The sequence below is a fragment of the Myodes glareolus genome, chromosome 2 (assembly GCF_982192425.1).
Source record: "Myodes glareolus chromosome 2, mMyoGla1.1, whole genome shotgun sequence".
In the NCBI taxonomy this organism is placed as follows: domain Eukaryota; kingdom Metazoa; phylum Chordata; class Mammalia; order Rodentia; family Cricetidae; genus Myodes; species Myodes glareolus.
In genome coordinates this window covers 101,478,300-101,504,031 of record NC_142027.1, presented here as the reverse complement: position 1 = coordinate 101,504,031, position 25,732 = coordinate 101,478,300, and the positions used below count along the sequence as shown (strand labels likewise).

General features: G+C 42.8%; 1 protein-coding gene across 2 annotated transcripts in view; it reads left to right on the top strand.

Moving 5' to 3' along the window:
- Positions 1 to 2,133: 2,133 nt before the first annotated feature.
- Positions 2,134 to 25,732, top strand: part of Cyth3 (cytohesin 3) — a 98,147-nt gene continuing 74,548 nt past the window's right edge. The window contains exon 1 of one of the 2 annotated variants that reach the window (XM_048436802.3): positions 2,134 to 2,313. In XM_048436802.3, the coding sequence (XP_048292759.1) occupies positions 2,280 to 2,313 (34 nt within the window). In that variant the 5' untranslated portion in view covers positions 2,134 to 2,279. Of the gene's footprint in view, positions 2,314 to 10,751; positions 10,774 to 25,732 lie in introns of those variants that run through there. The other variant, XM_085683771.2, reaches the window with a different exon arrangement.

The window sequence follows — 25,732 nt, the reverse complement described above, 5'->3', positions numbered from 1 at the left end:
AATTGATGATATCTGAGTTCAAAGCTCCACCCTAGCACATTATCGGGTTCAAAGAGTGCTGTTGATTTTTTTTTTCTCAGATAGGAAGCTGTTATCTTGAGATAAGAAATCTCACAGGCACAGGATCAGGAAGTCACACTTTCGTGCATTAGGACTTAAACGTGCATCTCTTGGTTCCCAGGTCGCATCTCTAAGCAGCTCTATCACAAGCTGCTAACCATCTTAGCAACTCACAGAAACATCCCTCATGATCTAGGAAGCAGCAGAATGTCCGGGGTTATAATTTTTGAGGTTATCAGGAAATTGGAGTCTTTGAAATCATCCTATAACCTTGAGCAAAAAGGTGAAGGCTGTCTGCTTTGATAAATAGATGATGGGGGAAGTATCCTTTGATTCAATGGGCAATTTGTAAATATAAAACAGTTGCTGGAAAATTTTATTACAGACGAACTATCTCCTCCCTTACAGTGTTTGCTTTTCTTTAATGCAATTTAATCCAAGCAGAAAGGCTCGGGAGGGCCCACATTCAATGCTAAGGAGAGGTTACTGGAAACGAGACACGGAATGAGAAAAGCAAGCCATAGATTTGGAGCAGGGACGAACTGAGGCCGTCTGCTCAGCCCTGGGCTGTGCCCACGGGAAATTGAATTCAGAGCTCCTACTGCATCATAAATCCAGGGCAGCTGGCAGCAAGCCAAGGGAGACTAAAGCTCAACTCCAAGGGCATCTGACGCCAGACTGGCCAACTCCTATACTAATGCTTGCTGAGAGCCGGGTCCCAGCTGTGCTGGACTGCGATTAGAGTTCAACGTCATGACTACATTCATTTCCAAGCCTTATACTTTGTTAATTTTAAAATGCAACCAATCCGCAGGAAAAATGAGACTCCATTGTTATTATACATCTGAGGGATAAAAGGCTGGAATTATCCTAACATCCTGAGGATGAAGAAGGGTGGAGGTGGGGAGAGGCTGACTTGTCAGAGGGCTCATTTTCAGATTATTATTATTTCAGACTGGGTCTCTCTAGGTAGCTTTGGTTGGCCTGGAACTCACTATGTAGACCAAGCCCACTTTGAATTCATAGAGCTCTGGCTGCTGGAATTAAAGGTATCCATCACCATACCCAACTTTTAATATTTTTAAAAATAAGCACTTAAAAGAAGTTTGTTTAGCTGGCGCACACTTTTAATTCCAGGTGGATATCTGAGTTCGAGGCCAGTTTGGTCTACAGAGAGAGTTCCAGGACAGCCTGTGTTACACTGCCTCAATTTTTTAAAATTTTATTCTATGTGTACCCATGTTTTGCCTGAGTGCATATATATGCACCACAAGCATGCCTGATGCTTGCGGAGGCAAGAAGAAAGTGTGTTACATATCCTGGAACTGGAGTTACAGGCTTGTGTGCCTCCATGTAGGTGCTAGGAATCGAACCGAAGGGATCTGGAAAAGCAACCAGTGCTCTTAATTGCTGAGCCAAGCCATCTCTTCAGCTCCTTATTCTTTTTTAAACTTTTATTTTCTTTTTAATTAGGTGTGTGTCTGTGTGTGGATAGGTGGATGTGAGTGCAGCTGTCCTTTGTGGAACTGGAGTTACAGCGGGTTCTGAGCTTTCCCAAGAGGGTGCTGGGAACCAAACTCTGGTCCTCTCCAAGAACAGTAAGTGCTCTGAAGAGCAAAACTATGTCCCCACACATTATTTGTGTGCATGAAATGTGTGGACGCCCACGTGTGCTGAGGTCACAGCAAAACTTTATAGTCCGTTCTCTCCTACCTTTAAGTGTGTGTGGGGGCAATTATCAGCCTTCACTGCTAGATTTTTTTTCCCACTCCCCTACTCCATGCACACGAGTCTCAACCCTAGCCACCTGGTTTTGTAGAGTGGGGCTTCCCCGTGCCCACGATTGACAAGTTTTCGTCTCCAGGATGCCCTAGAGCGTGAGAACGGAGGTTTGAGGGAGTGTGCTGCTCTGCAGGATCCAGGTCTCTGGGCTAGCAGCTACTGCAGCTACTACAAGGCCGGGCGGGGTTTAGAGGGCGGGACCGCTCGGCGTCTAGGCTCCGCCCACACCGGCAGGAGGAGGCGTGGTTTGCATCACGTGATTGTACCCGAGCAGTGAGGCCCCGCCCGGCCCTCGGAGGAGGCCCGGCCGCGACCCGGGCCGCGCGCGCTGAGTAGTTCCACGGTTCTCCTCCGCGGCTGCTTCTCCTGATCACGGCTTTCAGCCCTGTCGCTCCCGCCGGTTCCGGGCTCGCCGGCTGGCGGGGAGTGGCCTCAAGATGGACGAAGGCGGTGGCGGTGAGGGCGGCAGCGGTGAGTGATGGAGGTGTGGCCCGCTCGCTGGGCAGCCCGGAGGCCGGGGGTCGCGCTGTGGAAGAGCCCACAGGCTTGAGGTGTGGGGCCGGGGGTTGGGTGGGGTGACGGCGACCGTGGGGAGGTGTGCGGCGTGAGGCCGGGGCGCAGGCTTCGCAGCCCTGGTATGAGGACATGTCGGAGACCGCGGGGTCGTCTCCCAGAGCGGTCGCGGGTCGGCGGTTCGAAGCCGGGGTCTCCGCGGCGCAGCTCCAGGTCGCCTTTCCGGGGTAGGGGCACATTGCGGGGCGACCTTCTCAGCGTCTCATCGCCAAGGGCGTCCACGCCCTCCCGAGCCCAGCTGTTTCGGACGGGCCCCGCTTCTTTTCAGCTCTCCTCAGGTGGCTGGAGCTAGGCAGCTCGTGGGAAATAATGGGGAGGGCAAAGTTTTCAATTTGGATGTCTCAGGGGTATCCATCGGGGAGAGGGGGAAGGTTGGAAATCATGACCGCGTCTCTGGTTTTTAATCAGAAGTGTTCGCTGCGAATGGATTAAGCGACCAGAGGGGCAGACTGCCCGAGTCCGAGTCTGAGCATGCATTTTTATCAAATTGAAAAAAATGTTACGGGGTGGAGGGAGGTGTAAAAATAAAGAGGAGGGATAAATGGCTCAGTGACAGAATCCATGTCTAGCATGCCCGAGACCCTGAGTTTAATCCCCAACACTACCAAAGGGAAAATATAATTAAGAAATTAAAAGGATCAGATGGGATCCCTTTAAAACCGAGGGTGGGACTCAGGAGCCACAGCCAGCTAGGCGTAAGACTCCGGGGCAGGTGCGTGTGGCACACACCTCTCCAGGAGAGGTTATCAGTGCTCGGTGTTGCTCAGGCTGTTTGTGCCTTAAGTTCCACCCTGCTGCAAACGTGCTGTTGGTTGTAAACTACTCAGTGGAATACAAATTATTGTGTCATCTTGTGAATTTGGTTTTCCAAAACAATAAAGAGTCTCCGTATGTGGAGTGGGTCGTTGATTGAGGACGCGAAGGGTTAAGTTCCCCTTATTTTCACCCAAACACCCCAAGTTGGAGCTGTCTGGACTTTGAGTAACGATCTTCCTTTTTGCTGACAGAATGATCAGAATCCCATGTAATAAGGGAGTGTTTTGGGGAAGAAGGAAAAAAAAAAGGTCCTAATTACAGGCTGCTGGAACAGCTGCCTGTAAGAATCAGCAGTATTGAAGGCTTCCCCGTGAAGTGGTTAATCAAGGTGCCTTCTAGAATTCCAGAGCTTCTCAGATGTTATTTTTTTTTTTTCCCCTGAAAGAAACGAGGTGGCCGGGCTGGTAGGAAGTTGGCACCCTTCTTGGCATTTGCCAAGTTCAGTTCTCATAGTAAAAGCCAGGGGTAGCACAGTTGCACCGAGTGGGTGTTTTGTTTATGAAAAGAAGGAACCCAGTTACAAACCCTCCTACATACCGGCTGCTGGGCTGGAGACACAAGATCCCTGGGGATGCCTTGCCTTTCGCCTATATCACACTTTGACGTAGTACTTTAGGAAAGACAGTGGCACTAGTTAAACAGTTGACATTGGAATTTAGGAAGCCAGCTGGTTTGGGATTGCTTTTCAGGTACTCCAGAACCTGTGAGTCCACACTTGTGAAGGATTCGAAGGTAAAAGCCAGACACACAGGGAGAAAACTTAGAAGCCAATGTGTTTCAGCAGTTCATAGAATTTGAGAATTATAACAAAGGATGATACTATATGTCAAAAGGGCTTAAAACTATCTCTGGGCTATTAATATCTCTTGAGACTGTACCCCAGAGAAGCACCCTTAAAAAAGATGTTGCAGTCGATGATACTTCATTCCATGGTAGAAAAAAAAAAAAGAAACAGTAATGCCCATCAGGTAAGATTACTTTGATGAGACATTTAAAATAAGTAATTAAGAGGCCTGCTGTCAAGACAGCCTGACAGCCCGAATTCAGTCTCCAGGAGCCATAAGGTGGAAGGAGAGACCTGCCGCCAGTAAGCTGTCTTCTGACCTCCATAGGCAAGCAGCAACAAGCTTGCACACACACACAATTTAAAAAAGTTACCCAGAATAAGTAGTTATTTTATACATTCTGGTCTAGACAGTGTAAACACTGGTAGCTCTCTGGAGTTTTCTTTTTACATTTCCTAGGTTTCTTCAATAAGAATACATGCATTACTTTCAAATTTGAAAAAAAACAGCTTGTAAATGATGTGGTAGACGCACAGTGTCGTTTGATTCACCTTTCTGGGACATTCAACAATGAAGAGATTTATCCATTTTTCTTCTGAAATGCCAGACAGTGCTAGATGGTAGAAAACAACTTTTTAACTTCTATTGATTTGACTTATCAAGATCTTTTCCTATTTACAGTGTGGAAAGACACTTACAGGTACTTTTGGCAATCTTAGAGTATTTGATTTTGAACCAAGTGAAAATCTTTCACAATTTTGAAATGTGAGTCATTATATACTTATTGTATGAACTTGATGGACTTCTATAGAACTCTTGATCTGTGGAGGGTTGACGTTAACATACAGTTTCTGGTAGCAATCCCATTTCCATTTTCAAAAACTGCTTTATCTTAAAAATAATTGATGTTTTTTCTTTCTTTTTTTAAAATTTGATAAAACTATTTCTCTTACCAGGGAGTTACAAAGCATAGCATTATTTGGCATATTGTTAGAGTATAGGAGAGACCTTTAATCTGCATCTGGGAACTCTGTTTCTGCTTGCTTAGAAGGTAAAAGTTAAATTCAAATAGTAGTTATAGCAGAGGCTGAGGATAATTTAAAAGATCTTTTTATTGTTTGTGTGTTGGTCAGGTAAAAGGAACTTCAGAAATTGATTCCTACTTGAGTTTTTATAATTGAACTTTTTGTCCAGGCTTTAATTATTTGTTCTTTGCAATGCAAGATAAGGAAAGGATGGCGTATGAATGGCTGGAAGGCGGTTACAAGGAGGAGCAAGTGGGGGTACAAGATTACAAGAACACATTGTTCCTTGTAATGTGTGCAGAGTGTAGTTAAGGTATTTTTTTTTTTAACTTCCTTTGGCACTGGGTGCCTTTCAGATTTTCTAGAATAGTTCTTGAACTTAGCCTCTACTTAGGAAATAACTGGCTAATTTGGCTCCTTGCCATGACCTGCGCCATGTTTCTGAATGCACCATTGGGGCAGATGAAGTAATGGACATGAGTTGTACCACTGCACTTCCATCTGTGTGGATGCTGATGCTGTGCTCTGAAGCCCAGGATATTCAAAATAAATATGAAAGTAAAGCTAGGTGGAGAGCCCAACTTTGGCGTGTTTGACCAGTGCTAAGCCTAAAGTTTGAAAACTGAGTGTGGGTAAGACCATCTTAGCCTTTGCTGGTGGCAGTGCAACTTAGTCACAGCTCTCAAGAAGATTTAATGTCCTCTAGGTCCTGGTGGCTCAGGTCCTTTTCTTGCCCTTCCCTTGGGAAGGGACTCCCTCCTGCAGATACATTTCCTAGATTCTTAGAGAGTGGTCTTGCCCGGGTTGGGTTTGGCAGGTGGGAGCTTTTGGGGTAGATGGGGGCAGAAAGAAGAAACCAGGTTCTCTTGTAGCCGTTCTGCCTCAGGCAGTTTCTCTGCAGCTGCTCTTTAGACTTCTGCTCCTGCCTGCCACCGGTCTCTGCTCTTGGAGCTCCTGTCCTTCCTAGCCCCCAAGCTCTGGAAATGCCTTCTGCCTTCTGCCTTCCAACAGAAGGGAGAGCTTGTGGCTCCTCCTGCTCTCTGCGTTGTCTTACTGGTTCCTGGTTTTCTACCACATGTGTAACCAATTCCCTACACCAATTTCCCTCTGCTTTAGAGCCTTAAAGAGATGACTGTTTTGCTGTTTAGACCCTGAGGTCAATAGGAGTAATGGGCAGTAGCTTTTAAAAATCACACCTTAGGTCCTCAGACTCAACAATTCAATTCTAGAATTTTAACATGGCAATCCATTACACTTGTATTTTTTTTTCCCCAAGAGTTTCTCTGTGTAGCCCTGGTTGTCCTGGAACTCACTATGTAGACCAGACTGGTCTCAAATTCACAGAGATCCACCTGCTTCTGCCTCCCAAGTTCTGGGACTAAAGGAGTGTGCTGCTGCCACCACCACTGGCTGTATTTGTACTTGTTTAATGTGAGGATACATTTGTACTTGTGTAAGGCAGTAAAGGCAAAAGATTATTCATTACCTTAAATGTCCATTAGCAAGAGACTGGGGAGAATTAACCTTAACCTAGGGATGGTGGCTGAAGTTACAAAGTCGAGGAGAGAGGCAAATGAGTTGACACAGAAAGACCACTGTGACATTTCAAATTACAAAAGCAAAGTAGGAAAATATGCATTGTGTACTAGTTTCTTCTTTCTTTCTTTCTTTTTTTTTTTTAAAGGAAGTGCTTGAATATGAATGACCATTTTGTGGAAGGTTCAACAAGGAACCAAGAACAATAATCACCTGTTCAGAGAGGCTGATGAATTTAAGCGGGGAGGAAATGGTGCCTTCTCTGCCTTTTTATTTCTTGAAATTGGATTAAGTTGAAATAAGTCTGTCTTCTCCTTTGCTAAAATTAGAAAAGAAGTGTCAGGGAAAAATAATATGCTGTGCTGGTTAGAAAACACCCTTTTTTGTTTGGCATGGTGAATGCCTGTAATCTTTGTGTTTGTAGGCTGAGGCAAGGGAGTTGCAGTGAGTTTAAGTCCAGCCTGAACTACACAGTGGATTTTAAGAACAGCCTGGCCTACAGAATAAAGTCTTCTTAAAACAAAATTGAACTATCCCTACAAAACCGGGTGTGATGGGACACAACTTTAATTCCAATACAGAAGGCAGAGGCAAGTGGATTCCTGTGAGTTTGAGGTCAGCCTCATCTATATAGTGAGTTCCAGGACAGCCAGGACTATGTAGAGAGACCCTTTCTCAAAAACAAAACAAAACAAAAGAAAACAAAACACCTAAGTGCCAAAAACAAAACAAAATACAAACCTACCTCTACAAGAGAAAGGAAAACATCTCCCTTTACAAAGAGATATTTCAAAGCCACCTTTTTGAGGAAATTTGTGTAAGATAAAATATTTGTTAAGTGTAGTACAGTGTGCTCCCTGTGTGCATTCGCTGTGTTTGTAGGAAACTAGGAACCACTCTACTTTTGAGAGCTTAAGAAGTGTATGGGATAGATGCTTTCAGATTCCGCACAGAGCATGCTCTAGCAGTAATTCAGATATTAATACAGTCCCTATCAGGTGGCAGTCCCTATGTTTGGCACAAGGGTTGTCACCATGAGTAAGGTCTGGACAGAAATTCATGGAGCTTATGTTTGCATGGGGACACAGATTTAAAAGGTAAATCGATCTCTAAAATAACCACAAATTATTCTAAATGTGTTGAAAGAGATCAAGAGGTGACAAGGAGGGCGTTGGAGGTGGGGCATAGAAGCATTGCGGGAGGTGGAAGAAAACCCTTGGCTTGAACAGCTTCTTGGAGGAAGGGCTCCTTTAGGTACAGCCCATGGGGCCGGTGATCCAGGCCAAGCCTTGTGTGTGGCTTGGAGCAGCCTACAGCAGATTTCACTTACAGTACAGGAAGCCCATTTTACAAAGGGCAACAACATTAGATTTATCTTTCGATAATTTTAGCTAATTTCTGTATGCTCTTTGTCAGGTCCTGTCTCCTGTAGTTTACATATCTTATTTACTCTTCCAAGAATTACTAGCTACAGATAGAAAAATGGGAACGCTAAGTAGTTTGCTTCAAATCTCACAGCTGGTAAGTAGTGGAGCCATAATATCTATGTTCTTGTTTGAGTTTTTAGTCTTTGTTTGCTTAATTTTCTGAGACAAGCTCTCCCAATGTAGCCTTGGCTGGCTTGGGATTCCCTTTGTAGACCATGCTGGTCTTGATCCCCCAGCCTCTGCCCCTCAACTGCTGGGATTAAAGACTTGTGCTACTAAACCTGCCTTGAGTCTATATACTTAGCTATTGCCCACTTTGCCTTTTTAAGAAATGTGTTCCTGAGTCCCTAGTGAAGAATGGTTTGGGTAGGGATAGAGGCTGTGGGCACAAGGAGGAAGTTGTAGTGGTCCAGGTGATAGTATAGGTGCTTGCTGGATCAGGGCGTAGAGGTAAAAGGAGATGGAAAGAAAGACACACGTGAGTCGCCTCCATAAAAAACAACCAGTGCAGTGGTGCTCTGGAGGCAGAGGCAGGCAGACCTTGGTGAGCTCCAAGCCAGCCTGGTCCACATAGTGAGACTCTGACTCAAGTCCCGCAAACCAGCAAGCACTATGTGTAATGTCCTGTTGCTCAGAATTAGTTTAATAGCTGTTGACAGTATGTGGTATGATTTTAGGTATTACTGCAAATAAGTCCTTCCATCTCAGTATATAGCAGAGGCTTGTCCTTCTATCTCAGTTTACAGCAGTGCCATTCTTCTAGGTGCTCATCAAACATAAAGTTCTGTCTTTCCCTTCTCTGCCCTAGCCTTCTGACACCCTCCCCCACCAGCTCCTCCTCATCCTTGTTTACAGCACAGCCAGAGTATGTTCCATCACTTACATTTGCTCTGCCCTCACCTTAATGGGACTCCTGCCCTCAGACCTTGCCATGGCCCACATCCTCTAGTGGGCTACAAAGGTCTGTCAAGGGTTCAAGTTCAGAAAGGATGCTCTGTAGACTTTGTGGGCCGCGTGCAGTCTGTCAGAAATCTTGTTTCTCCCCCACTTTTAACAGTCTTTCCTTTAGTATATACTGAACATATTTATATATATTTATTAGTATATATATACTAATTTACATACTTTAATGTATGTTAAATTAAAAAATCCATTTGTTCTCCTTGACCCCTTTGTAGGTTTGTTTGTCTTTTGTTTGTTTGTTTTTTGAGACAAGTTCTTACTATATATCCCTGGCTGTCTTGTAACTCACAGAGACTCGCTTGCTTCTGCCTCCTAAGTGCTGGCATTAAAAGTATTTGCCACTACATCTGACCTTTGTATAACTCATTGCCTTTCAAAAAAGTTGTATTTTTTAAATTTATATGTATGTGTGTCTGTCTGTGTATCTGTAGAGGCCAGAGGAGAGTGTTAGATCCCTTGGAAGTGGAGTTATAGGTGGTTGTGAGCCTCGTAACATGGATGCTGATCTAAAATACAGCTCTGTGTGTCTGTGCACATCAGGTCCTTGGTAGAATTGTTCTGGTGTGGTCTGTATCTAGATGCATGTCTGTATATTGAGGCCAGAGGTTGATGTCTGTTTCTTATACATATGCACATAGACCCACAGATACACATAAAAAAGGACTATACAAGGGCTCTCCACCTTATCTCTTTAAAAATTATTTATTTCTATTTTATGTGCATTTACCTGCATTTGTGGTTTACCTGCATTTATATCTGTGTAAGAGTGCTGGACCCTTTAGTCACAGACAGTTGTGAGCTGCCATGTGGGTACTGGGAATTGAACCCAGGTCCTTTAGAACAGCAGTCAGTGCTCTTAACTGCTGAACCATCTCTCCAACAATCCACCTTATCTTTTAAAAACTTTATTTTTATTTTATGTTTGTGTTTCCCTGAATATTTATCTATGTCTCTGAATGTTTATGTATATACATGCAGTGCCCACAGAGGCCAGAAGATGGCACAACTTCACCCTGGGTTTGAAGTTGTGAGCCACCGTATGAGTGCTGGGAATTGAACCCAGGTCTTCTGGAAGAGCAGCTGGTGCTTTTAATTGCGGAGACACCTCTTCAGCCCCTCATGTTATCTTTTGATAAAGCTGCTCACTAAGCCCAGGGCTCATCAGTTGACTTTGGAACTCCTGCAATTTGCCTGTCTCTGACTCCCCAGCACTGGGCCTGCTCATGTACAGGGTCATGACTAACTTTATGTGGGTGTCTGGGACCTGAACTGGAGGTCTTCAGTCTTCGGCAGCAGACACTTCACTGCTGAGCCGTCTGCCAGATCTCAGTCAGTTGTGGTTATAGGTATGTAGCAAACTCTGGTCCTATTCGCTGCCATTTTCTGTGGGTTAGAGGCAGTGGTTAAAATTTGCTGTGGGGCCCTGTTGTGTGTTTTTCATGCTTAGACATAGGTGTGTATTTATGTAAGTCTCTCCTTTTTAATGATAAAACTGGTGTCAACTGTATGGAGGTTTGGCAGCTTGTTTGTAAATGTAAGATGACCCACATAATGGTATATAGACTCCTAGATCTTGTTTGTTTCTTTAAACTTCTCTCACATTCTGTCTTTGTCCTGTGCTGAACTCTGACGTGTTGATTCTCCATTGATGTGGTTATAGATAACACTGAGATGAGCTCTGCAGGCCTGTCTCTCTCCATAAACAGGCACGGCTTTCTGGGTCTGTTGTTGGTGTGGCCGTCACCAGTTATAAGCCTGATTTCAGTTTTCCTAGATTCCAGCAGATTGCCTTCTCGTTGGGAGCTGGTGAGTACTACTCTCATTTCCCAGCAGCCTCAGCTCCATTCCTGTTCAGGCTGCTAAATGTCTGTCTGTCTGTCTCAGGAGTAAGATGCATTGCTGTACTTTTTAAATTCTTTTTATTTATTTTATTTTATTTTTTTAATTTTTTTTTTTTGAGACAAGGTTTCTCTGTATAGCTTTGGAACCTCTCCTGGAACTCACTCTGTAGACCAGGCTGACCTTGAACTAACAGATCTACTCGTCTCTGCCTCCCAAGTGCTGGGATCAAAGGTGTGTGCCACCACTTCCTGGCCTGTTCTTTTTAAGTATAAGGGAGTTTTGTCTGGCTATACGTCTGCACACTGGAAGAGGGAATTGGATCCTATTATAGATGGTTGTGAGCCTTTGTGTGAGTGCTGGGATTGAACTCAGGACCTCTGGAAGAGCAGCTGGAACTCCCAACCTCTGAGCCGTCTCTCTAGCCTCATGGCTATAACTCTTGGTGCTTTTCTAGCAGTGAAATGTATTTTGGAGGCTCAGACAAACACACTGACAGCTTGGAGGGTTTGGCCGTGCAGGAACCTCAGAGCTGAAGATGACTTTGGGTTTTTAGCTTATTGTGAGTAGGCTTAGAAAGCAGAAGAGAGGATTCCTGTGTGTGTTTTGTCAAAAATGTCTTTGCTTTCTCTACCTTCAGAGGCTGTTTTTATTGAGTGTACAATTGTAGGTTCTGAAGTTCACTCCCAAGATGTTGGAAGGGACCATTTCATCCATTGTGAGGGACTGCCACACAGGGTGCCTATGGAGGAACCAGCGAAATCTCACTGCTCCCTTGAAGCTAGTATGTCTCTCTCCCCAGTTCACCTTTGGCTGTCTTCTTGTTCGCCTTTCAACTGTGCTGCGCCCAGAGGTGATCTTCCTCTAATCTGTCCTGCCTGGGATTAGTTGGTGCTGCTGTTTTTCTTTTTGGTAGAGCTATACCAAAGCTTGATCTTAAATGAGATATGCAGAATTCTTGGTCATTATCTCTTCATTGATTCCTTCTAGAACTTTGATTGCATGTAATTAGATATGTCTTCTGTGTTTCCATGTATGAATCTGATACTAGTTTCTGTGCTTTTCAATATTTAAAATTCTCTCTCTCTCTCTCTCTCTCTCTCTCTCTCTCTCTCTCTCTCTCTCTTTCTCCCTCACTCCCACATTTCCCCCCTCTCTCTCTCCCTGTGTGTGTATGTGTGTGTGTAGCGGATCATGGTGGGTAGGTCTGATTCCACCACGTGTGTGTCCTGACAGTCAACTCAGGTTGTCAGGCAGGCCCCTTTGGGCTGTTTGGATCTATGGCTGAAATGAAAGCTTGGTCTGTGATGAGTAGGATAGAGGGAGAGGCAGAGCTTTTAGAACTCAGGAACGGGAAGGGGTGCGGTGTGTGTGTGTGTGTGCACGTGCGTGCGTGTGTGTGCGTGTGTGTGTGTGTGTCTGTGTCTAGGAAGAAGTCAGTTTGCATGAGGACCAGCAGTGGTTCCTTATGCTGCGAGTGTCGGTGTGCATACTGTGCTGTTGTTTCAACAAAACTGGTAGGAGTCACCCCTTGGAAAGAGGTAGATGAGTTTAAAGAAATTAGCAGAAGTTCTTGTAGGAAGTGGGTTTATTGTAACATAGGATAGTTTTAAAGTGCCCCCCCCCCGCTTTTTTTAGACAGTTCTTCTTATGTAGTCCTGTTTTCCTGGAGTTTGCTCTGTAGACCAGGTTGACCTCAGATTCATAGAGCCTGTCTGTCTCCGGAATGCTGGGATTAAAGGTGTGCATCACCACATCTGGTAGAGATTTCTTTTCTTTCTTTCTTTTTTTTAATAAAAAAAAATTGTGACCGGGTAGTGGTGGTGTCCATCCTTAATCCCAGCACTTGGGAAGCAGAGGCAGGTGGGTCTCTGAGTTTGAGTCCAGCTTGGTCTACACATAGAATACGAGTTCCAGTACTACACATAAACCCTGTCTCGAAAAACCACACACACAAAAAAAATTGTGAGTGTGTGTTTTGGCATAGGTCAGAAGAAGGTGTTAGCTCTCCGGGAGCTAGAGGAGTCACAAGGCTGAGGCGAGCCACCTATAGAGCTGAACTTGGGTCCTTTGCAAGAGCAGTAAGTAAATGTACTTAACTTCTGTGCATCTTTCCATCCAACTCTTTAAAATGAATTTTTTTAACAGTAGATTTTGCCAATCTACTCTAAAATCTACTGAAGATACATAAAGTGTTTTGATCTTTTGGGAAAACAGTAAATGATTTAAGTAAGGGTGGAAAATATCTCTTGTCTCCATCTGACTTTTGAAATTAGCTGTGCTTAAAAACTTTAAAGTTGATGTCTGACCCTTAAATGGTGTGATAGGATAGACTCTGGGATTCAGAAACGCTGTATACTCTGCCTGGAGACAGTCCAGTAAGCTATTTATTTCGGATAAGTGTCTTTCCGCCCTATGTAAATATTAGGAGAGATTCACTCGCGTCAACCCAGTTGGCTAAGATGATTCTGTATGTACTTTCACAGAGAAAGTTGACTTGCTCAGCTGTCTCAGTCCTAGGAAGTCAGCAGGAGCACTGTTCAAATAGGGGACTGTAAAGCCCTGCTGTAAGCTCTCAGCAGGGCTGTTGTCAGTGGCTAGGTTCCTTCCCATCCCCCTTTTAACAAACTTATTTCTGTAATTGATAAAACCAGCAATTTACTATAGAACTAAGTGTTTTGATGATGACTGAAAGGTAATTACTGATAGCTGCTCCCCTGTTTTCATCCAGATGTTTGGCAACAGGGAGAAAACAGGCTCACTGCGGTTCCTAATTCACTTTCATGGGAACATATAATATTCCTCATTTACTTTGGACAGCGGCATTTCCTATTTCTTCAGACAGACGCATATGAAACACATGCTCTTGGAGTGGCGCTTGTGGTCTCCCGAGGATTCTCGGAAGGAGGAAATGCGTTGACCTATTTGGTTGCTATGAAGTAAAAACAATCTTGTTTTCTTTTTCTCTTTTTTTAGTGAACATCTGGGTTGTATTTATTATTTTCACATTCTGGAGGTTCTTTAAAAGCCACAATTTGATAATATGAGAGTTCATTAAAGCACTAACTATTTAGCTATTTCTAGAATTGATTTAAATATAGGGTGGCTGATGGAGTTAAGTAATTTTTTTCTTTTCTATAAAGCAATACTTAAATAATGCTCTGTGGTTTGAAACCATAAAAATGGTACCTACCATTTTTGGGAATGGGGGCATGAGAAGGATTGGTCTACCTGTTCCTTCCTCTGTTTCCTATTTTTGGGTAGTTTGTGATCATTGCTGTGTTTGGTCCCCTATTACAAGTCCACCCTGTTTTCTTTCTTTTGCACAGAACCATGTACAGAAGCTATCTCCCCAGCAGGGACAGGGTCCTGGTCACCCAGTCTGGGTAGTCTGGGTGATCCCACTTTCCTATCGTCAGTCCCAGAGGAGGGCCACTTGAAGGCTGCTCCCAGAGAGGTTTCTTGAGGGGAGTTTTCCCACCGGAAATACCCAGAGGATATGGTTCTTTTCCTTACTCTGGGCTTTATTGAGCTGTGATGGCTAGCCCACTGAGTTCTAAGCCCACAGGCTTGTGGGTGATTGGTTTTGTTGGATTAATCCCCCTTGTAGTCTGTCTCCATACTTCCTGTCACATAGGACAATAAAACCCTTATTAGAATGGCCAGGAAGAGGTGTTGTCATTTAGAGCCAGAGGCGATTGGCCTGAGGCTGTGGGGCAGCAGGTCCGGTTCCTTTTCTCTCCCTCAGCTAGGCTCACCTTGCTGTAGACGACAGAGAAACCTTTTTTCGTTTCTGTAAGTATTCATTAATCATATAGAGTTGTCTTTTTAAGAACTGAGGTAGGTTATATTTTCTTTTTGAGATTAACACTTTGTTCTGCATAAAATGTGTAAACAAAATTATATTTTCATATGTTTAGGATATTTTTATAGTTTCATTTGGCAGACTTATGATTACAGTTCTTTTGACATAAATATTTTTTTAAGCACAGTAAGGAAGAGTGGTTCAGGCATTGACAACGTTCTATTAGAAGACAGGACTCCCTTTTAGTTCTCAGCAGAGAGGAAATAAAAGAAAATGATCAAAAATGCCCTTTGCCAAGTTTCACTAATTAGATTAAAATTTTTTTGAGTTGAGAAAAGATCAGACAAATGAATTCATTTTTGTTTGTGTTAGAGTATGGGAAAATAGAGAATTTTAGCATCTTTTAAGTGTTTGGCCTCTTCACATGACAAGGCTGTATGCCCCAAGTGTTGGGAGATTGAGTGATTGCAGACTTTAATTCAATACATGACTGCATTTTTGAGCATGAATGATTTGAGAAGAAAATGATGCCTTTCATTGCCACATAGAAAGAGAATCTGCGTGTAGAACAGATCTTCTAAAACACTACGTTTTCTCAGGAATTTTAGGCTCTCTGTGATTTCCAGAGTAGCATGATTCTAAAGCCTTGCTTTCTTCTTGCCATGTTGCCCTGGCAGAACCTTAGGGTTTTTTTTTTTTTTTCATCTGAAATAGGGGCTAGGCTGTGTTCTGGCCAAGTGAGTATTAGTGTCTGTATTTTCACCTTTGCTTCAGACTGGTCTTTGCATACTTTGCCTCTTGCTCCCCAGACCTTGTCCCATGGCCTTCACTCCTGACGACAGCAGTTAGAGGAGCAGAGTCCTAAGTAGGACATATGTGTCCCGCCCTCATTTGGCTGCTGGGGTAGTAATTCTGTTTCATAAAATGCCTTAGAATGTGGCTGGACATGCAGAACATGACTAATTTTTCTTTTTAAATCTGGAAAGAACATAAGCTATTTCCCCCGGGATTCTGCCACTATTAAGCTTTGACATTTAGTTTTCAGATTTGAAGTCGCTGTTAACTTCACATCGTCTCTGCCCTTCTCCTTCACAGTAAAGGAGCACTGGACTTGCTTGTCTCCCTGTCAATTATTATGGGTTATTTTGGTCTTGCATTTGAAGAGGGGTGGAGGCCATCTATTTTAGAAGTGTTTTCTTGAGTTCCACATCAAAACTTTTATTTGACTTTCCCAATTTACCTAAAAAAGATTTTCATTTGTTTGTTTTGTCTTTTCAAGTCAGGGTTTCTCTGTGTAGCCTTGATTGTCCTGGAACTCACATTGTAGACTAGGTTAGCCTCAAATTTACAGAGATCTTCCTGCCTCTGCCTCCCGAATGCTGCTATTAAAGGCCTGTGCCACCACCGCCACTCGGTCAAAGATTCTGATAGGGTAGATAAGAATTTAGTCTGGCTAGGGGCGTAACTCAGTGGTGTAAGGCTCTGGCCTCTGCCATGGTAAAGTTTAGTGCAGGCTGCCCAACACTTGAGAATTCAGGAGTCTGCTCTTGGGACTGCAGCTTTAGCAGAATATTTTTATAGGAGCTCTCCAGCTTCAGGAGTTTGGTGTGGCTGATTTTATGTTGGTGTTTAGTGGTCAAGAAACATAGCTGGTTGGATTAGTGATTGCAGAGTTCAAGAACAGATTTTTACAGATGTGCCTTTTCTTTAATGAAAGGGTTAGAAAGTTGGTGGCAGGACTGTTCCACCTGCCACTGACGAAGAAGGCTGACTGGCCTGGGCTACAACATTCACCACCTGAGCATTATCCCACATGTAAGCTAGAGAGGGTGTCCTTTATTTTATCAGAATTGAACTTGGTGTTTTTATTCCTGATGTTCCAAACATGCCTACCCCTTGTCTCCATGTAGAGATAGTTACTTCCGTACATGAGTTGGATTTCGGAACTGTAGGATTGCCACAGCACTTGGTAGGCAGCCCTTTCTATCACCAGCCCTCATTTTGACTGACATGATAGGTATCATGTTGCTGGAGGTAGCCTTGCAGCCTTTTCTCCCCAGATAGTGTCTGGAGAGGCACCTACCACCTCTCATCTGTAATTTAACAGTGTTTGCCTGTTTCCTATATTCTAGGTCAGCCACTGAGATTAATTCCTTCTTCATGGCAGAAGAGTCACCTATGTAGGCTAAGAATTTGTTCTGACTCTTTGTACTTTCTGTATGCTTAGATACATAGAGAGACATTTTGAACTTAGTGGTTAAACTTGGCATTGACACATATATTGTTCTGGTTTCCTGATTTGTGTAAGTTATGTTCCCTGACCTTCGCATTTCTCATCTGTGCAATGAATGTTTGAAAAATCTAAGTGAAATTGTCGGAGTAGACTCTCATATCTACTAGCCCTCAGCGTATTGAGCCCTTGCTTGCTTCAGTTCACAAGTCCAGCAAAGTGAGTTGAAATAACTTCTTTTTGGGGGTGCAGGAAAAACTTGTGATTGACAATACAGTTAGTGTAATTTTTTTCTCTCCAAACTTTATATTTTGGAAGTATTCAAATATACAACATGTTTGAAATTGTACAATAAATAGTTCTATACATTTACCATTGAGCAGCTAAGTTCAGAATCAGCAGTTCAAAGTTCATTTGCATGTTTCTTCATCCTGATAACTGTAAACCCACTGTCTTTTTACATTAATTTCATGAACTACTATTTTTTTTTATTTTCTACCTCTTCATACAATTCAAATGGTTGTGTGTGTGAGAGAGAGAGAGAGAGAGAGAGAGAGAGAGTGTGAGCTATCTGAAAGTTAGTGACAAGTCTCGTTACATTTTCTCCTAAATACTTTAGTGTCTGATTTGCTGTGGACAGTCTTCCGTAGAACCACAACTATGGTTCCACTTAAAGAGTAATAGCAATTCCTGATGGACTTGGAGGTCACACTTGCGGTCTCAGCACTTGGGAGGCTGAAGCACGATGCTGCCTGTGCTACTCTAGTGAGTTTTTAGGCCAACCTCGGCAGGAAAACAGAGTCAGACCCCCCCAAACACACACACACACACACACGCACAAATTCCATAGTATTTCACATAAATTCCTAATTCATTTTTCCCTGATTATTCTCAAGGAATCTTTTCAAATTATTTATTTTTCTTTTTAAGCATTATTTATTTATTTTTATATGTATGGGTGTTATTCCTGAATGTTCACCTGTGTACTACACGTATACCTGTTATCTGTGGAGGCCAGAAAAGGATGTCAGATCTCTTGGCACTGGAGGTACAGAAAGTTGTGAGTTGCCATGTAGGTGTTAGGACTCTAACTTTGGTCCTCTTGAAGAGTGAGCTAATGCTCTTAATTGCTGAGCCATCTCTCTAGCCTCATTATTTTTCTTTCTTTTCTTTCTTTCTTTCTTTCTTTCTTTCTTTCTTTCTCTTCCTTCCTCCCTCCTTCCCTCCCTCCTTCCCTCCCTCCTTCCCTCCCTCCCTCCCTCCCTTCCTTCCTTCCTTCTTTCCTTTCTTTAAAAATTATCAGATATACAATGTTCTGTCTGTATGTATGCCTGTGCACTGGAAGAGGGCACCAGATCCCATTACAGATGATTGTGAGCCACCACGTGATTGCTGGGAATTGAACTCAGGACCTCAGCCAGTGCTCTTAACCTCTGAACCATCTCTCCAGCCCTCACTATTTTTTTAAATATATTTAGCCTCTAAGATTTACATCATATAGTTAGTCTCTTTCAGCTTTTCACTTTTTTTGACGAGCATAGTCGTAGTGTCTAATATTCTTTCATTATAAATACCTTAAGATCTTCTTAATTCAAGGTCAAAGTTGTGTTCTTTTTTTTTTTTTTTTTTTTTTGGTAAGCGTGGCCCAAGTTAGTAACCAGAAGAAGTGACTAAAAGGCTCAGATGTCAATGGACTATGTGTGTGGGTGAATTGGGAACCAGCATGCCCAGTGGTTTGTTAGACCCACACCCATATGGAGGTGATTAGTTGTTTGGCTTAACATAGTAAAGGTTTTATTTGAGTATTGTACCGTTTTTTTTATAATAAAAAAACTTTAGGATTGGAGAATTCAGAATACTGTAGTTATATAACACAAGAAAGATGCTTTGCCGCTACATCCTTGGATATAGAGCAAACTTGAACTCTCTTGGGAATGAGTCTTTCTTTCTTCCCTCCCTCCGTGCTTTCCTGCAGGCTTTTAAAAAGAAATTAACTTTAGTTGCAGCTGAAGCCAATACAGGATCCAGCTGTAGCTTTTTGTTGTTGTTCTTACATCCGGTGATGGTCATAGCAAACTCATTGTATGAAAATTCAATAAAGGAAAAGGGCAGGGTGGGAAAAAAATGACACCCTATAAAAGCATTCAAGAAATAGCAACAGGATCTAGGAGTCTCCTGTTCAGACGGCTGATCTAAATTCCATTCTGAAGTATTAATTCTGTTTGTGACTAGTCTAGTAGGCGTTTTAGTTTTCCCCTTTTAATATTATGCACACACCATGTAACCAGAGAGTGTACGTGAGGCTGACACATTTTCAGCGGGAGGCAGAAAATAGTAACGTGTGAGAACCCAGAGGCCCCAACCTGTTCCTCATGCAAAACAGAATGAGAATTCTTCAAATACTGTATTTGCTCAGGGTGGGATAGAGACAGCATCACTCCATTAAGGAAAACCAGGTTCTGTAATTTTTTTCTGGAATGTTCTATGTATGCATTTAAGCCATTAAGTTCCGAATCAGCAATTCAATTGAAATATTAATTTCTATTTCTGTCCACTTACTAGAAAGCTGTTGCATCTTGGCATCTTTTAAGGACCAACTATACATTACCACCCTGTAACTGAAGGTGAGGTCCAACGTTTAAAATGGTTTTTGTAATTAGTGGACTGACTGTGAGGCTAGTGGTTTTCACACACTTGTGCATCTCAGATATTTTGTTTTTCTTTGTGTGTGTGTGTGTGGGCGTCACATTTCTCATATTTCTTCTAATTGTAGCCAGACATCCTGTTTGGGGGCTATTTGAGACCAGCGCTGCCTGTGAAGAAATCATGCCATGCAGTCTGTGGAAACTATTCTTCTTAGATTTGATTTTGTAGGCAGGTTTCCTTGAAAACCCCCGTGCACTACGTTTAGATCTACATTTCAACAGTTGGGGCATTAATAATAATATATACATATTAGCAAAGAAATGAATGTTCACTACCTGAAAGTTATGTAGACTTTACATTACAGACAAACAAGCTATCCATGCTTTTGTGGATGTAAAGGGCCAATTGGCAATGCTGGACAAATTTAAGGGAAGAGAATCTACTTTGCAGAGTGTTGCTGGGTTTCTGCCAGCATGGGCAAAATTTTGAAGAACCCTTTCCTATTTTGCAGTAAGAAGGATCTTGTCTCCTTGATCCTCATCAGTTCATCTTCTGCCTTCCACTGAAAGATATGTTTTCATAGCTCAGACACTTCCTGCATGTCTTCCCCACTTCTTTCCCCATTAGTGTTCCCTACCTTTTTTTTTTTTAAATTTAGGATGGTCTGGTAGCTTAGTTTTCTGTTTATAAATGATTGTTTTTAATAGCATCAAAGGTCTGTTAAATGTTTTAGCTCTTAAAAACTAACAGGAATTGGTATTGCAACCCTTCCATCTCTTTGACAGTAAATGGCTTTTTTTTTTTTTTTGAGGGATACAGTGTTAGGATTGACCCAGGACCTGGCCTTGCATGTGTTAGGCACACCCATAAATGCCTTTTCCCCATCTTTTTTTAATTTTTGGATTTTTGAGACAAGGTTTCTCTGTGTAGCCCTAGCTGTCCTGGAACTCACTTTGCAGACTGGGCTGGCCTCGAACACATAGACCAGCTTGCCCCTGTCTCCTAAGTGCTGAGATTAAAGGCATGCACTGCCACCACCACCACTAGGCAAACGTTACCCTTTTAAAGTGTACAGTTGAAGGCTGGGTTGTAGCTCAGTCAGTGCAGAATGCTTGCATAGCATGAATGAATGCCTGTATTCCATCCCTAGTGCTACATAAACTGGGTGTGATGGTGCAGACCTCTTATCACAGTAAGGGGCATTTATGGGGGTGGGGTAGAGGTCAGAAGATTTGGAGTTTAAGGTCATCCTTGGTTATACAGAGAGGTCAAGGCTAGTCTGAGTTATATATATGAAACATCCAGCACCATGCATTTCCTGTGAGTGGAACTGATAGGTTCGAGAGTTGAGAGTGGTAGGAGATTTTGCTTGCTGTGTCCTTGTGTGTGTTACGTGGTTGAATTTGTGGCTGGTGTGCTATTCTGAAGGTTTTCAGACACACTGAGAAATGTGGAAGTGTAGGGCTAGGAGATGGCTCAACTGTTATAGTGCTGCACAACATGAGGTCCTGAATTTGATCCCCAGAACCGAAATAAAAGCTGGACATGCATCTAATTCTAGTGAAAATGCAAGTTCTAGGTTCAGTCAAAATGTATGTCAAAAAATAAGGCAAGGGACTGATGAGAGGGCTGACAATGTGGCTTAGTGAGTACAAGTGCTTGCTGCATAGACCTGAGAACCCGCATCTAATTTGTGGAACCCATATAACGCTGATGTGGTAGTGAGCAAGCATTTTTAGTTCCAGCACTGCTATGGTGAGGTAGGAGGCAGAGGCAGGGGTATTGCCTAGAAATTCTCTAGTCAGCTAACATGCAGAAACAAGAGCCTGCCTTAACAAGGTGGCAAGTGAGAAGCAATTCTCAAAAGTTGTCCTTTGACCTTCACAGACAGGTCATGTTGCCCCCTTTCTATCCACCCCTCACAATCATATAAAAAAACAAAGCGGAGAGTGATAGAGGAAGACACACTGGGCGCGAGAGCACATGTGCACAGATGAGAGAGCACGTTCACACAGAGTGCACCCCTCCACCACACACAAAAGGAAAAGATGGAGTTACATTTTCAGCACGTCTATGTGGACCAGGACTCTTGTAGTGACCTCGTAGTGTATATGAACAGTTGCATGTGAGACAGAAGTGTACTGTCTGGGCGATTGTAGCATGAAGGCCAGCTTGTTGGGGTATCTGTTCCCGCCCAGTACCCCACAACCGGCAAGTCCCAAGGAAAAATCATACACAGGACTCCATAAGATTATAAACTGATTGACCCGTTAGGTCAGGCTACTTATTAGCTCTTATAACTTATGTTACCCCATTATCCTTATCTACGTTAGCACATGGCTCAGTACCTTTTCCAGCGGGGGCGGGGCAGTTTTCATCTTTCCTCTCTGGTGGTCTGGGCAGAACTGCAGAGGGAGCTTCCTGCTTCCCAGAATGCTCCCAGTCTCTTTGCTCCACCTCTACTTCCTGTCTGGCTTTCCCACCTATCCTGCCTGCCTGGCCAATCAGCATTTTATTAAAATATGATTGACAGAATACAGACAATTCTCCCACACCAGGCGATGCTTACTCTGAAGACCAGCCATTGGTAAAGAAGCTGTGATAAATTCTTAACTTCTGATGACAATAGAGAACATACGACATCAAACCTTCATCCTCCCTTCACTCTGAAACTGCCCACAGCAAAAAAAGACTAGGGAAATGGGTGGGGCAAGTAGGGAGATGGCGGCATTACAAGATAAGTAAGTTCTAGGTGCCTAATGTGTAGCATGGTGACTGTGGATAATACTATATTATATACTTGAAATTTACCAGTTTTAGTTTTTATCACATGCGGTAACTGTTTAAGGTGGCCATGTTAATCAGCTTGAATGCCAATCAACTCAGTATATATGTATATCAACAGCTCTTTGAAACAGGGTATTGTTTTGTAGACTAGGACAGACTTGAACTCACATAGAATCTCCTACCTCTGCCTCCAGGGATTAAAGGTGTGTGCCACCACACCCATATGATACATGCAATGAACTGACAAATTCATGCTGTAATTTAAGTGGAGAGAGACAAATACAAGGAAAGACCCTTTTGCAGAAGGGAGAGTTAAGCTGTTTGAAGGAACAAGAAATTACGTACAAACAGATAAACAGAATGAGCATTGGTTTTTGAGATAACTCTTTGTAGCCACCATAGGCTTTGAACTGATCCTCTTACTTCCATCTCCAGAGTGGACAAGGTGACAAGCTTGTACCACCATGATGGGTGTGAGAATAGGGATTCAGAAGAAGCAGGAAAGGCTTTTGGCAGCCCCTTGCAAGACTGTGCTCGGGCAAGGGTGGTGAGTGTGGGAATCGTATCACACACAAACTGGATTCAGAAGGCCATCTGGAAGCCATTGTGCCAGAATATTCCCCACACTCTTCCCTCTGTTTGTTCATTTTCCTCTTTAGTAAGGGCCTAGTTGATAGATACTTATTTTTAGGCAAACATTTCTCTATAAAAATTAAATTCTTTGTCCGGAGGGAAATTGGGGCTTTCTGGGCATATGCTAACAACCCAAATAAAGTTGTTTATTTTTGTTTTTGCCTTCTGAGCCTGTCAGCCCTGTGCTTGATCTTTCACCACGGTGGAGGAGAAGCTAGGCTTTGCTTATAAACCTCAAAGTTAATGTACTTTCTCACCCAAAATGCAAAATTAAGAGGGAAATCTACTGAGAGACACTTGACTACACTGAAGGACGTCACATAGTTAACTCCATCCCATTTTTAAACATGTACAGACAACAAGGATATTCAGATGGGTGGAAAAACCCACTAGCATGAAAGAGAATTTGATCCAAAATATTTTTAGAAAGAATAGCTGACTCCAAAAGAAAGAAAATTGAGAAAATGGAAGAACACTTTGAAAAAAATGATCACTGGCTACTTGCTTGGAATATGTGAATAAGTACTAGAATTCCCCTAACTTCCTATCTTCTTTCCTCTTGAATCAGCAGCTTCTGATAAAAGTGACTGAAGAAAAAAAAAAGTGAGAAGCTGAATCATAATAGGTGGGATCAGGTTGAAGAAATATCAGGGCCTGACTCATTTACTGTTTCCTAAGAATGCATTGCAGGGCTGCAAGAAGCAATGCAGACTTTGAAATGGGTTCTGCTAATTTGGGACGTTGGGAAAAATGGCTGAATGATGGATCCCAAGTGACTCCAGACAGCCAGGGGTGGATTTGTTCCTGTGTAGCAATTAGATTCAGGAGCCGCTGAACCGGGAGGCCATAGGACACATGTGGACTCCATATGCTCAGAACTATCAAGGCTGCTTGCTGCCTTCATGCCTTTCCCCTGGAGCAGTGGGCAGAATTCCAGCCACCTGGAGTGGAAACCAGGTCAGTTAGATATATACACCAGGATCCAGACTTAATAGGATGGGTTTACCCAAGGAGACTCCAAGTGTCTGAGGGATGAAGGTGGACTACACCAGAGTGCTTAAGTGCTTTAGGTGTGCATAGCCCTCACAATTACATTTGAGGTAGAAAAGCAAAACAAACCTTTGCCAAACTTGGCAGTGTTGCAATAGGGCTAGCTGTTCTGTTTGGGGGAAGACTTGGGCATGGAAGCTAGTGTTCAATAATGTAGAAACAGCATGCTGCCAGAATAAAATGAAGAGGAATATAAATTTTGTGATGTCATTCTGAAAAACTTGAAGTCAATTTTAGGTAAAATGTACTCTCTGTTGATTTTAATAAAACAGGAGAAAGAGGGAAATAAGTGTATTAAAAGATAAAAATGGGGGGGGGGCTGGGAAGATGGCTTGGTCATTGAGAGTGCTCACTACTCTTGCAGGGTTCCCAGCATCCTCTTTGGGTGACTCACAACTGCCTGTAACTCTGATTCTAGGGGATCCAGTGCCCTCTTCTGGTCTCTGTGGATACTGCACAGATGTCACACTGGCACTCACATACATACACATGCTTTGAAATTTTTTTTTTTAAGATGAAAAAGGCCATAGGCCAAGTTGAACACTAGTTGATTGAGAGACAGAATTATGACGTGAAATGAATAAGCCAAGAGAAAAAAAATAATACTACTAGATGCGTTTGCAGGATTTTCAACTCTGTTAGGGATCCATGAGGAAGAAAATCGGCCATGTGGGAAGTTAAATGAGTGCTGTGATCTAAATAAGTATTGTTCCTGAGAAGACACAAACAAAACAGAAACAGTAATCAGAGGAACAATGGGAAAAGTATCTGTGAGTTTAAAGCAAAAACACCAGATGCTTTTGTATATTCAGTAGGCTTATTCTGCGTTAGTTGAAATTAGTGGAAAGACATATCCTGATGAAAATTTAAAATTTTACGGATAAAGCCCTTCCTGAAGCAAATGTGTGTGTGGGAGTTACTTAGGAAGGGGACATCAGGATGCTTTTAGACTTTGCTGCAACATTGTTGGATGGAGTAGACTGAGAGTTTTGAGGGGAAAGGATGGTATTTAAGAATTAATCACCCTAATTGTTAATTTGTGAAGGCAACAGAAAAGTGTTCTCTGAAAATGCAGAGAAGGTGGAGCCAGTGGAGTGGGGAGACGTCTCAGTACACAAAGTACTTGTTCTCTAAACATGAGGGCCTGAGTTTGGATCTACACTGATGCGGAAGCCAGAGGTGCAAGTGTCCATCGGTAGCCAGTGCAGGGGTAATAAAAGTCCGGGAGCTTAGTGGTCAGCCAGTCTAGTCTGTGAGAGACTGTCTCAGAAGTCAGTGCCAGACTGAGAAGGAAGCACCCATAATTGAACTCTGACCTCTGAATGCATGTACCCCTACAAACATGTACATGCAAAGGGTGGAGCTAGCATGCGGTCTCACTCATCCTTGGACTGAAGAGTTATAGGCACCAACGTATCCTTTCCGTTTAAGGACATGGGGTCTTCCCTGTAGTCTTTCTGATGCCATCTGTGAGATTTTCTGTAAAAAGAAGCAATTTTTTTGTTTTCATAGATGCAGACACTCAACTAAAGACTTAATTGTTGTTCTGAACTCAGCTTCCGGAAAACCTGAGACAGGAGGATTACTTGTTTCCAGCATTCAAAGTTAGCCTGGGCAACATTGTAAGAGACTGCTTATTAACAGCAAAAAACTATTAATAACTTAAAAATGAGAAAGTTGTGGTATTAAAAAACACTGACATTGAAGTTTAAGCATAAATTTGTCTAGTTATAAAGTTAACCATTGGAATGAATTCAATGAGAAGATAAAACAAT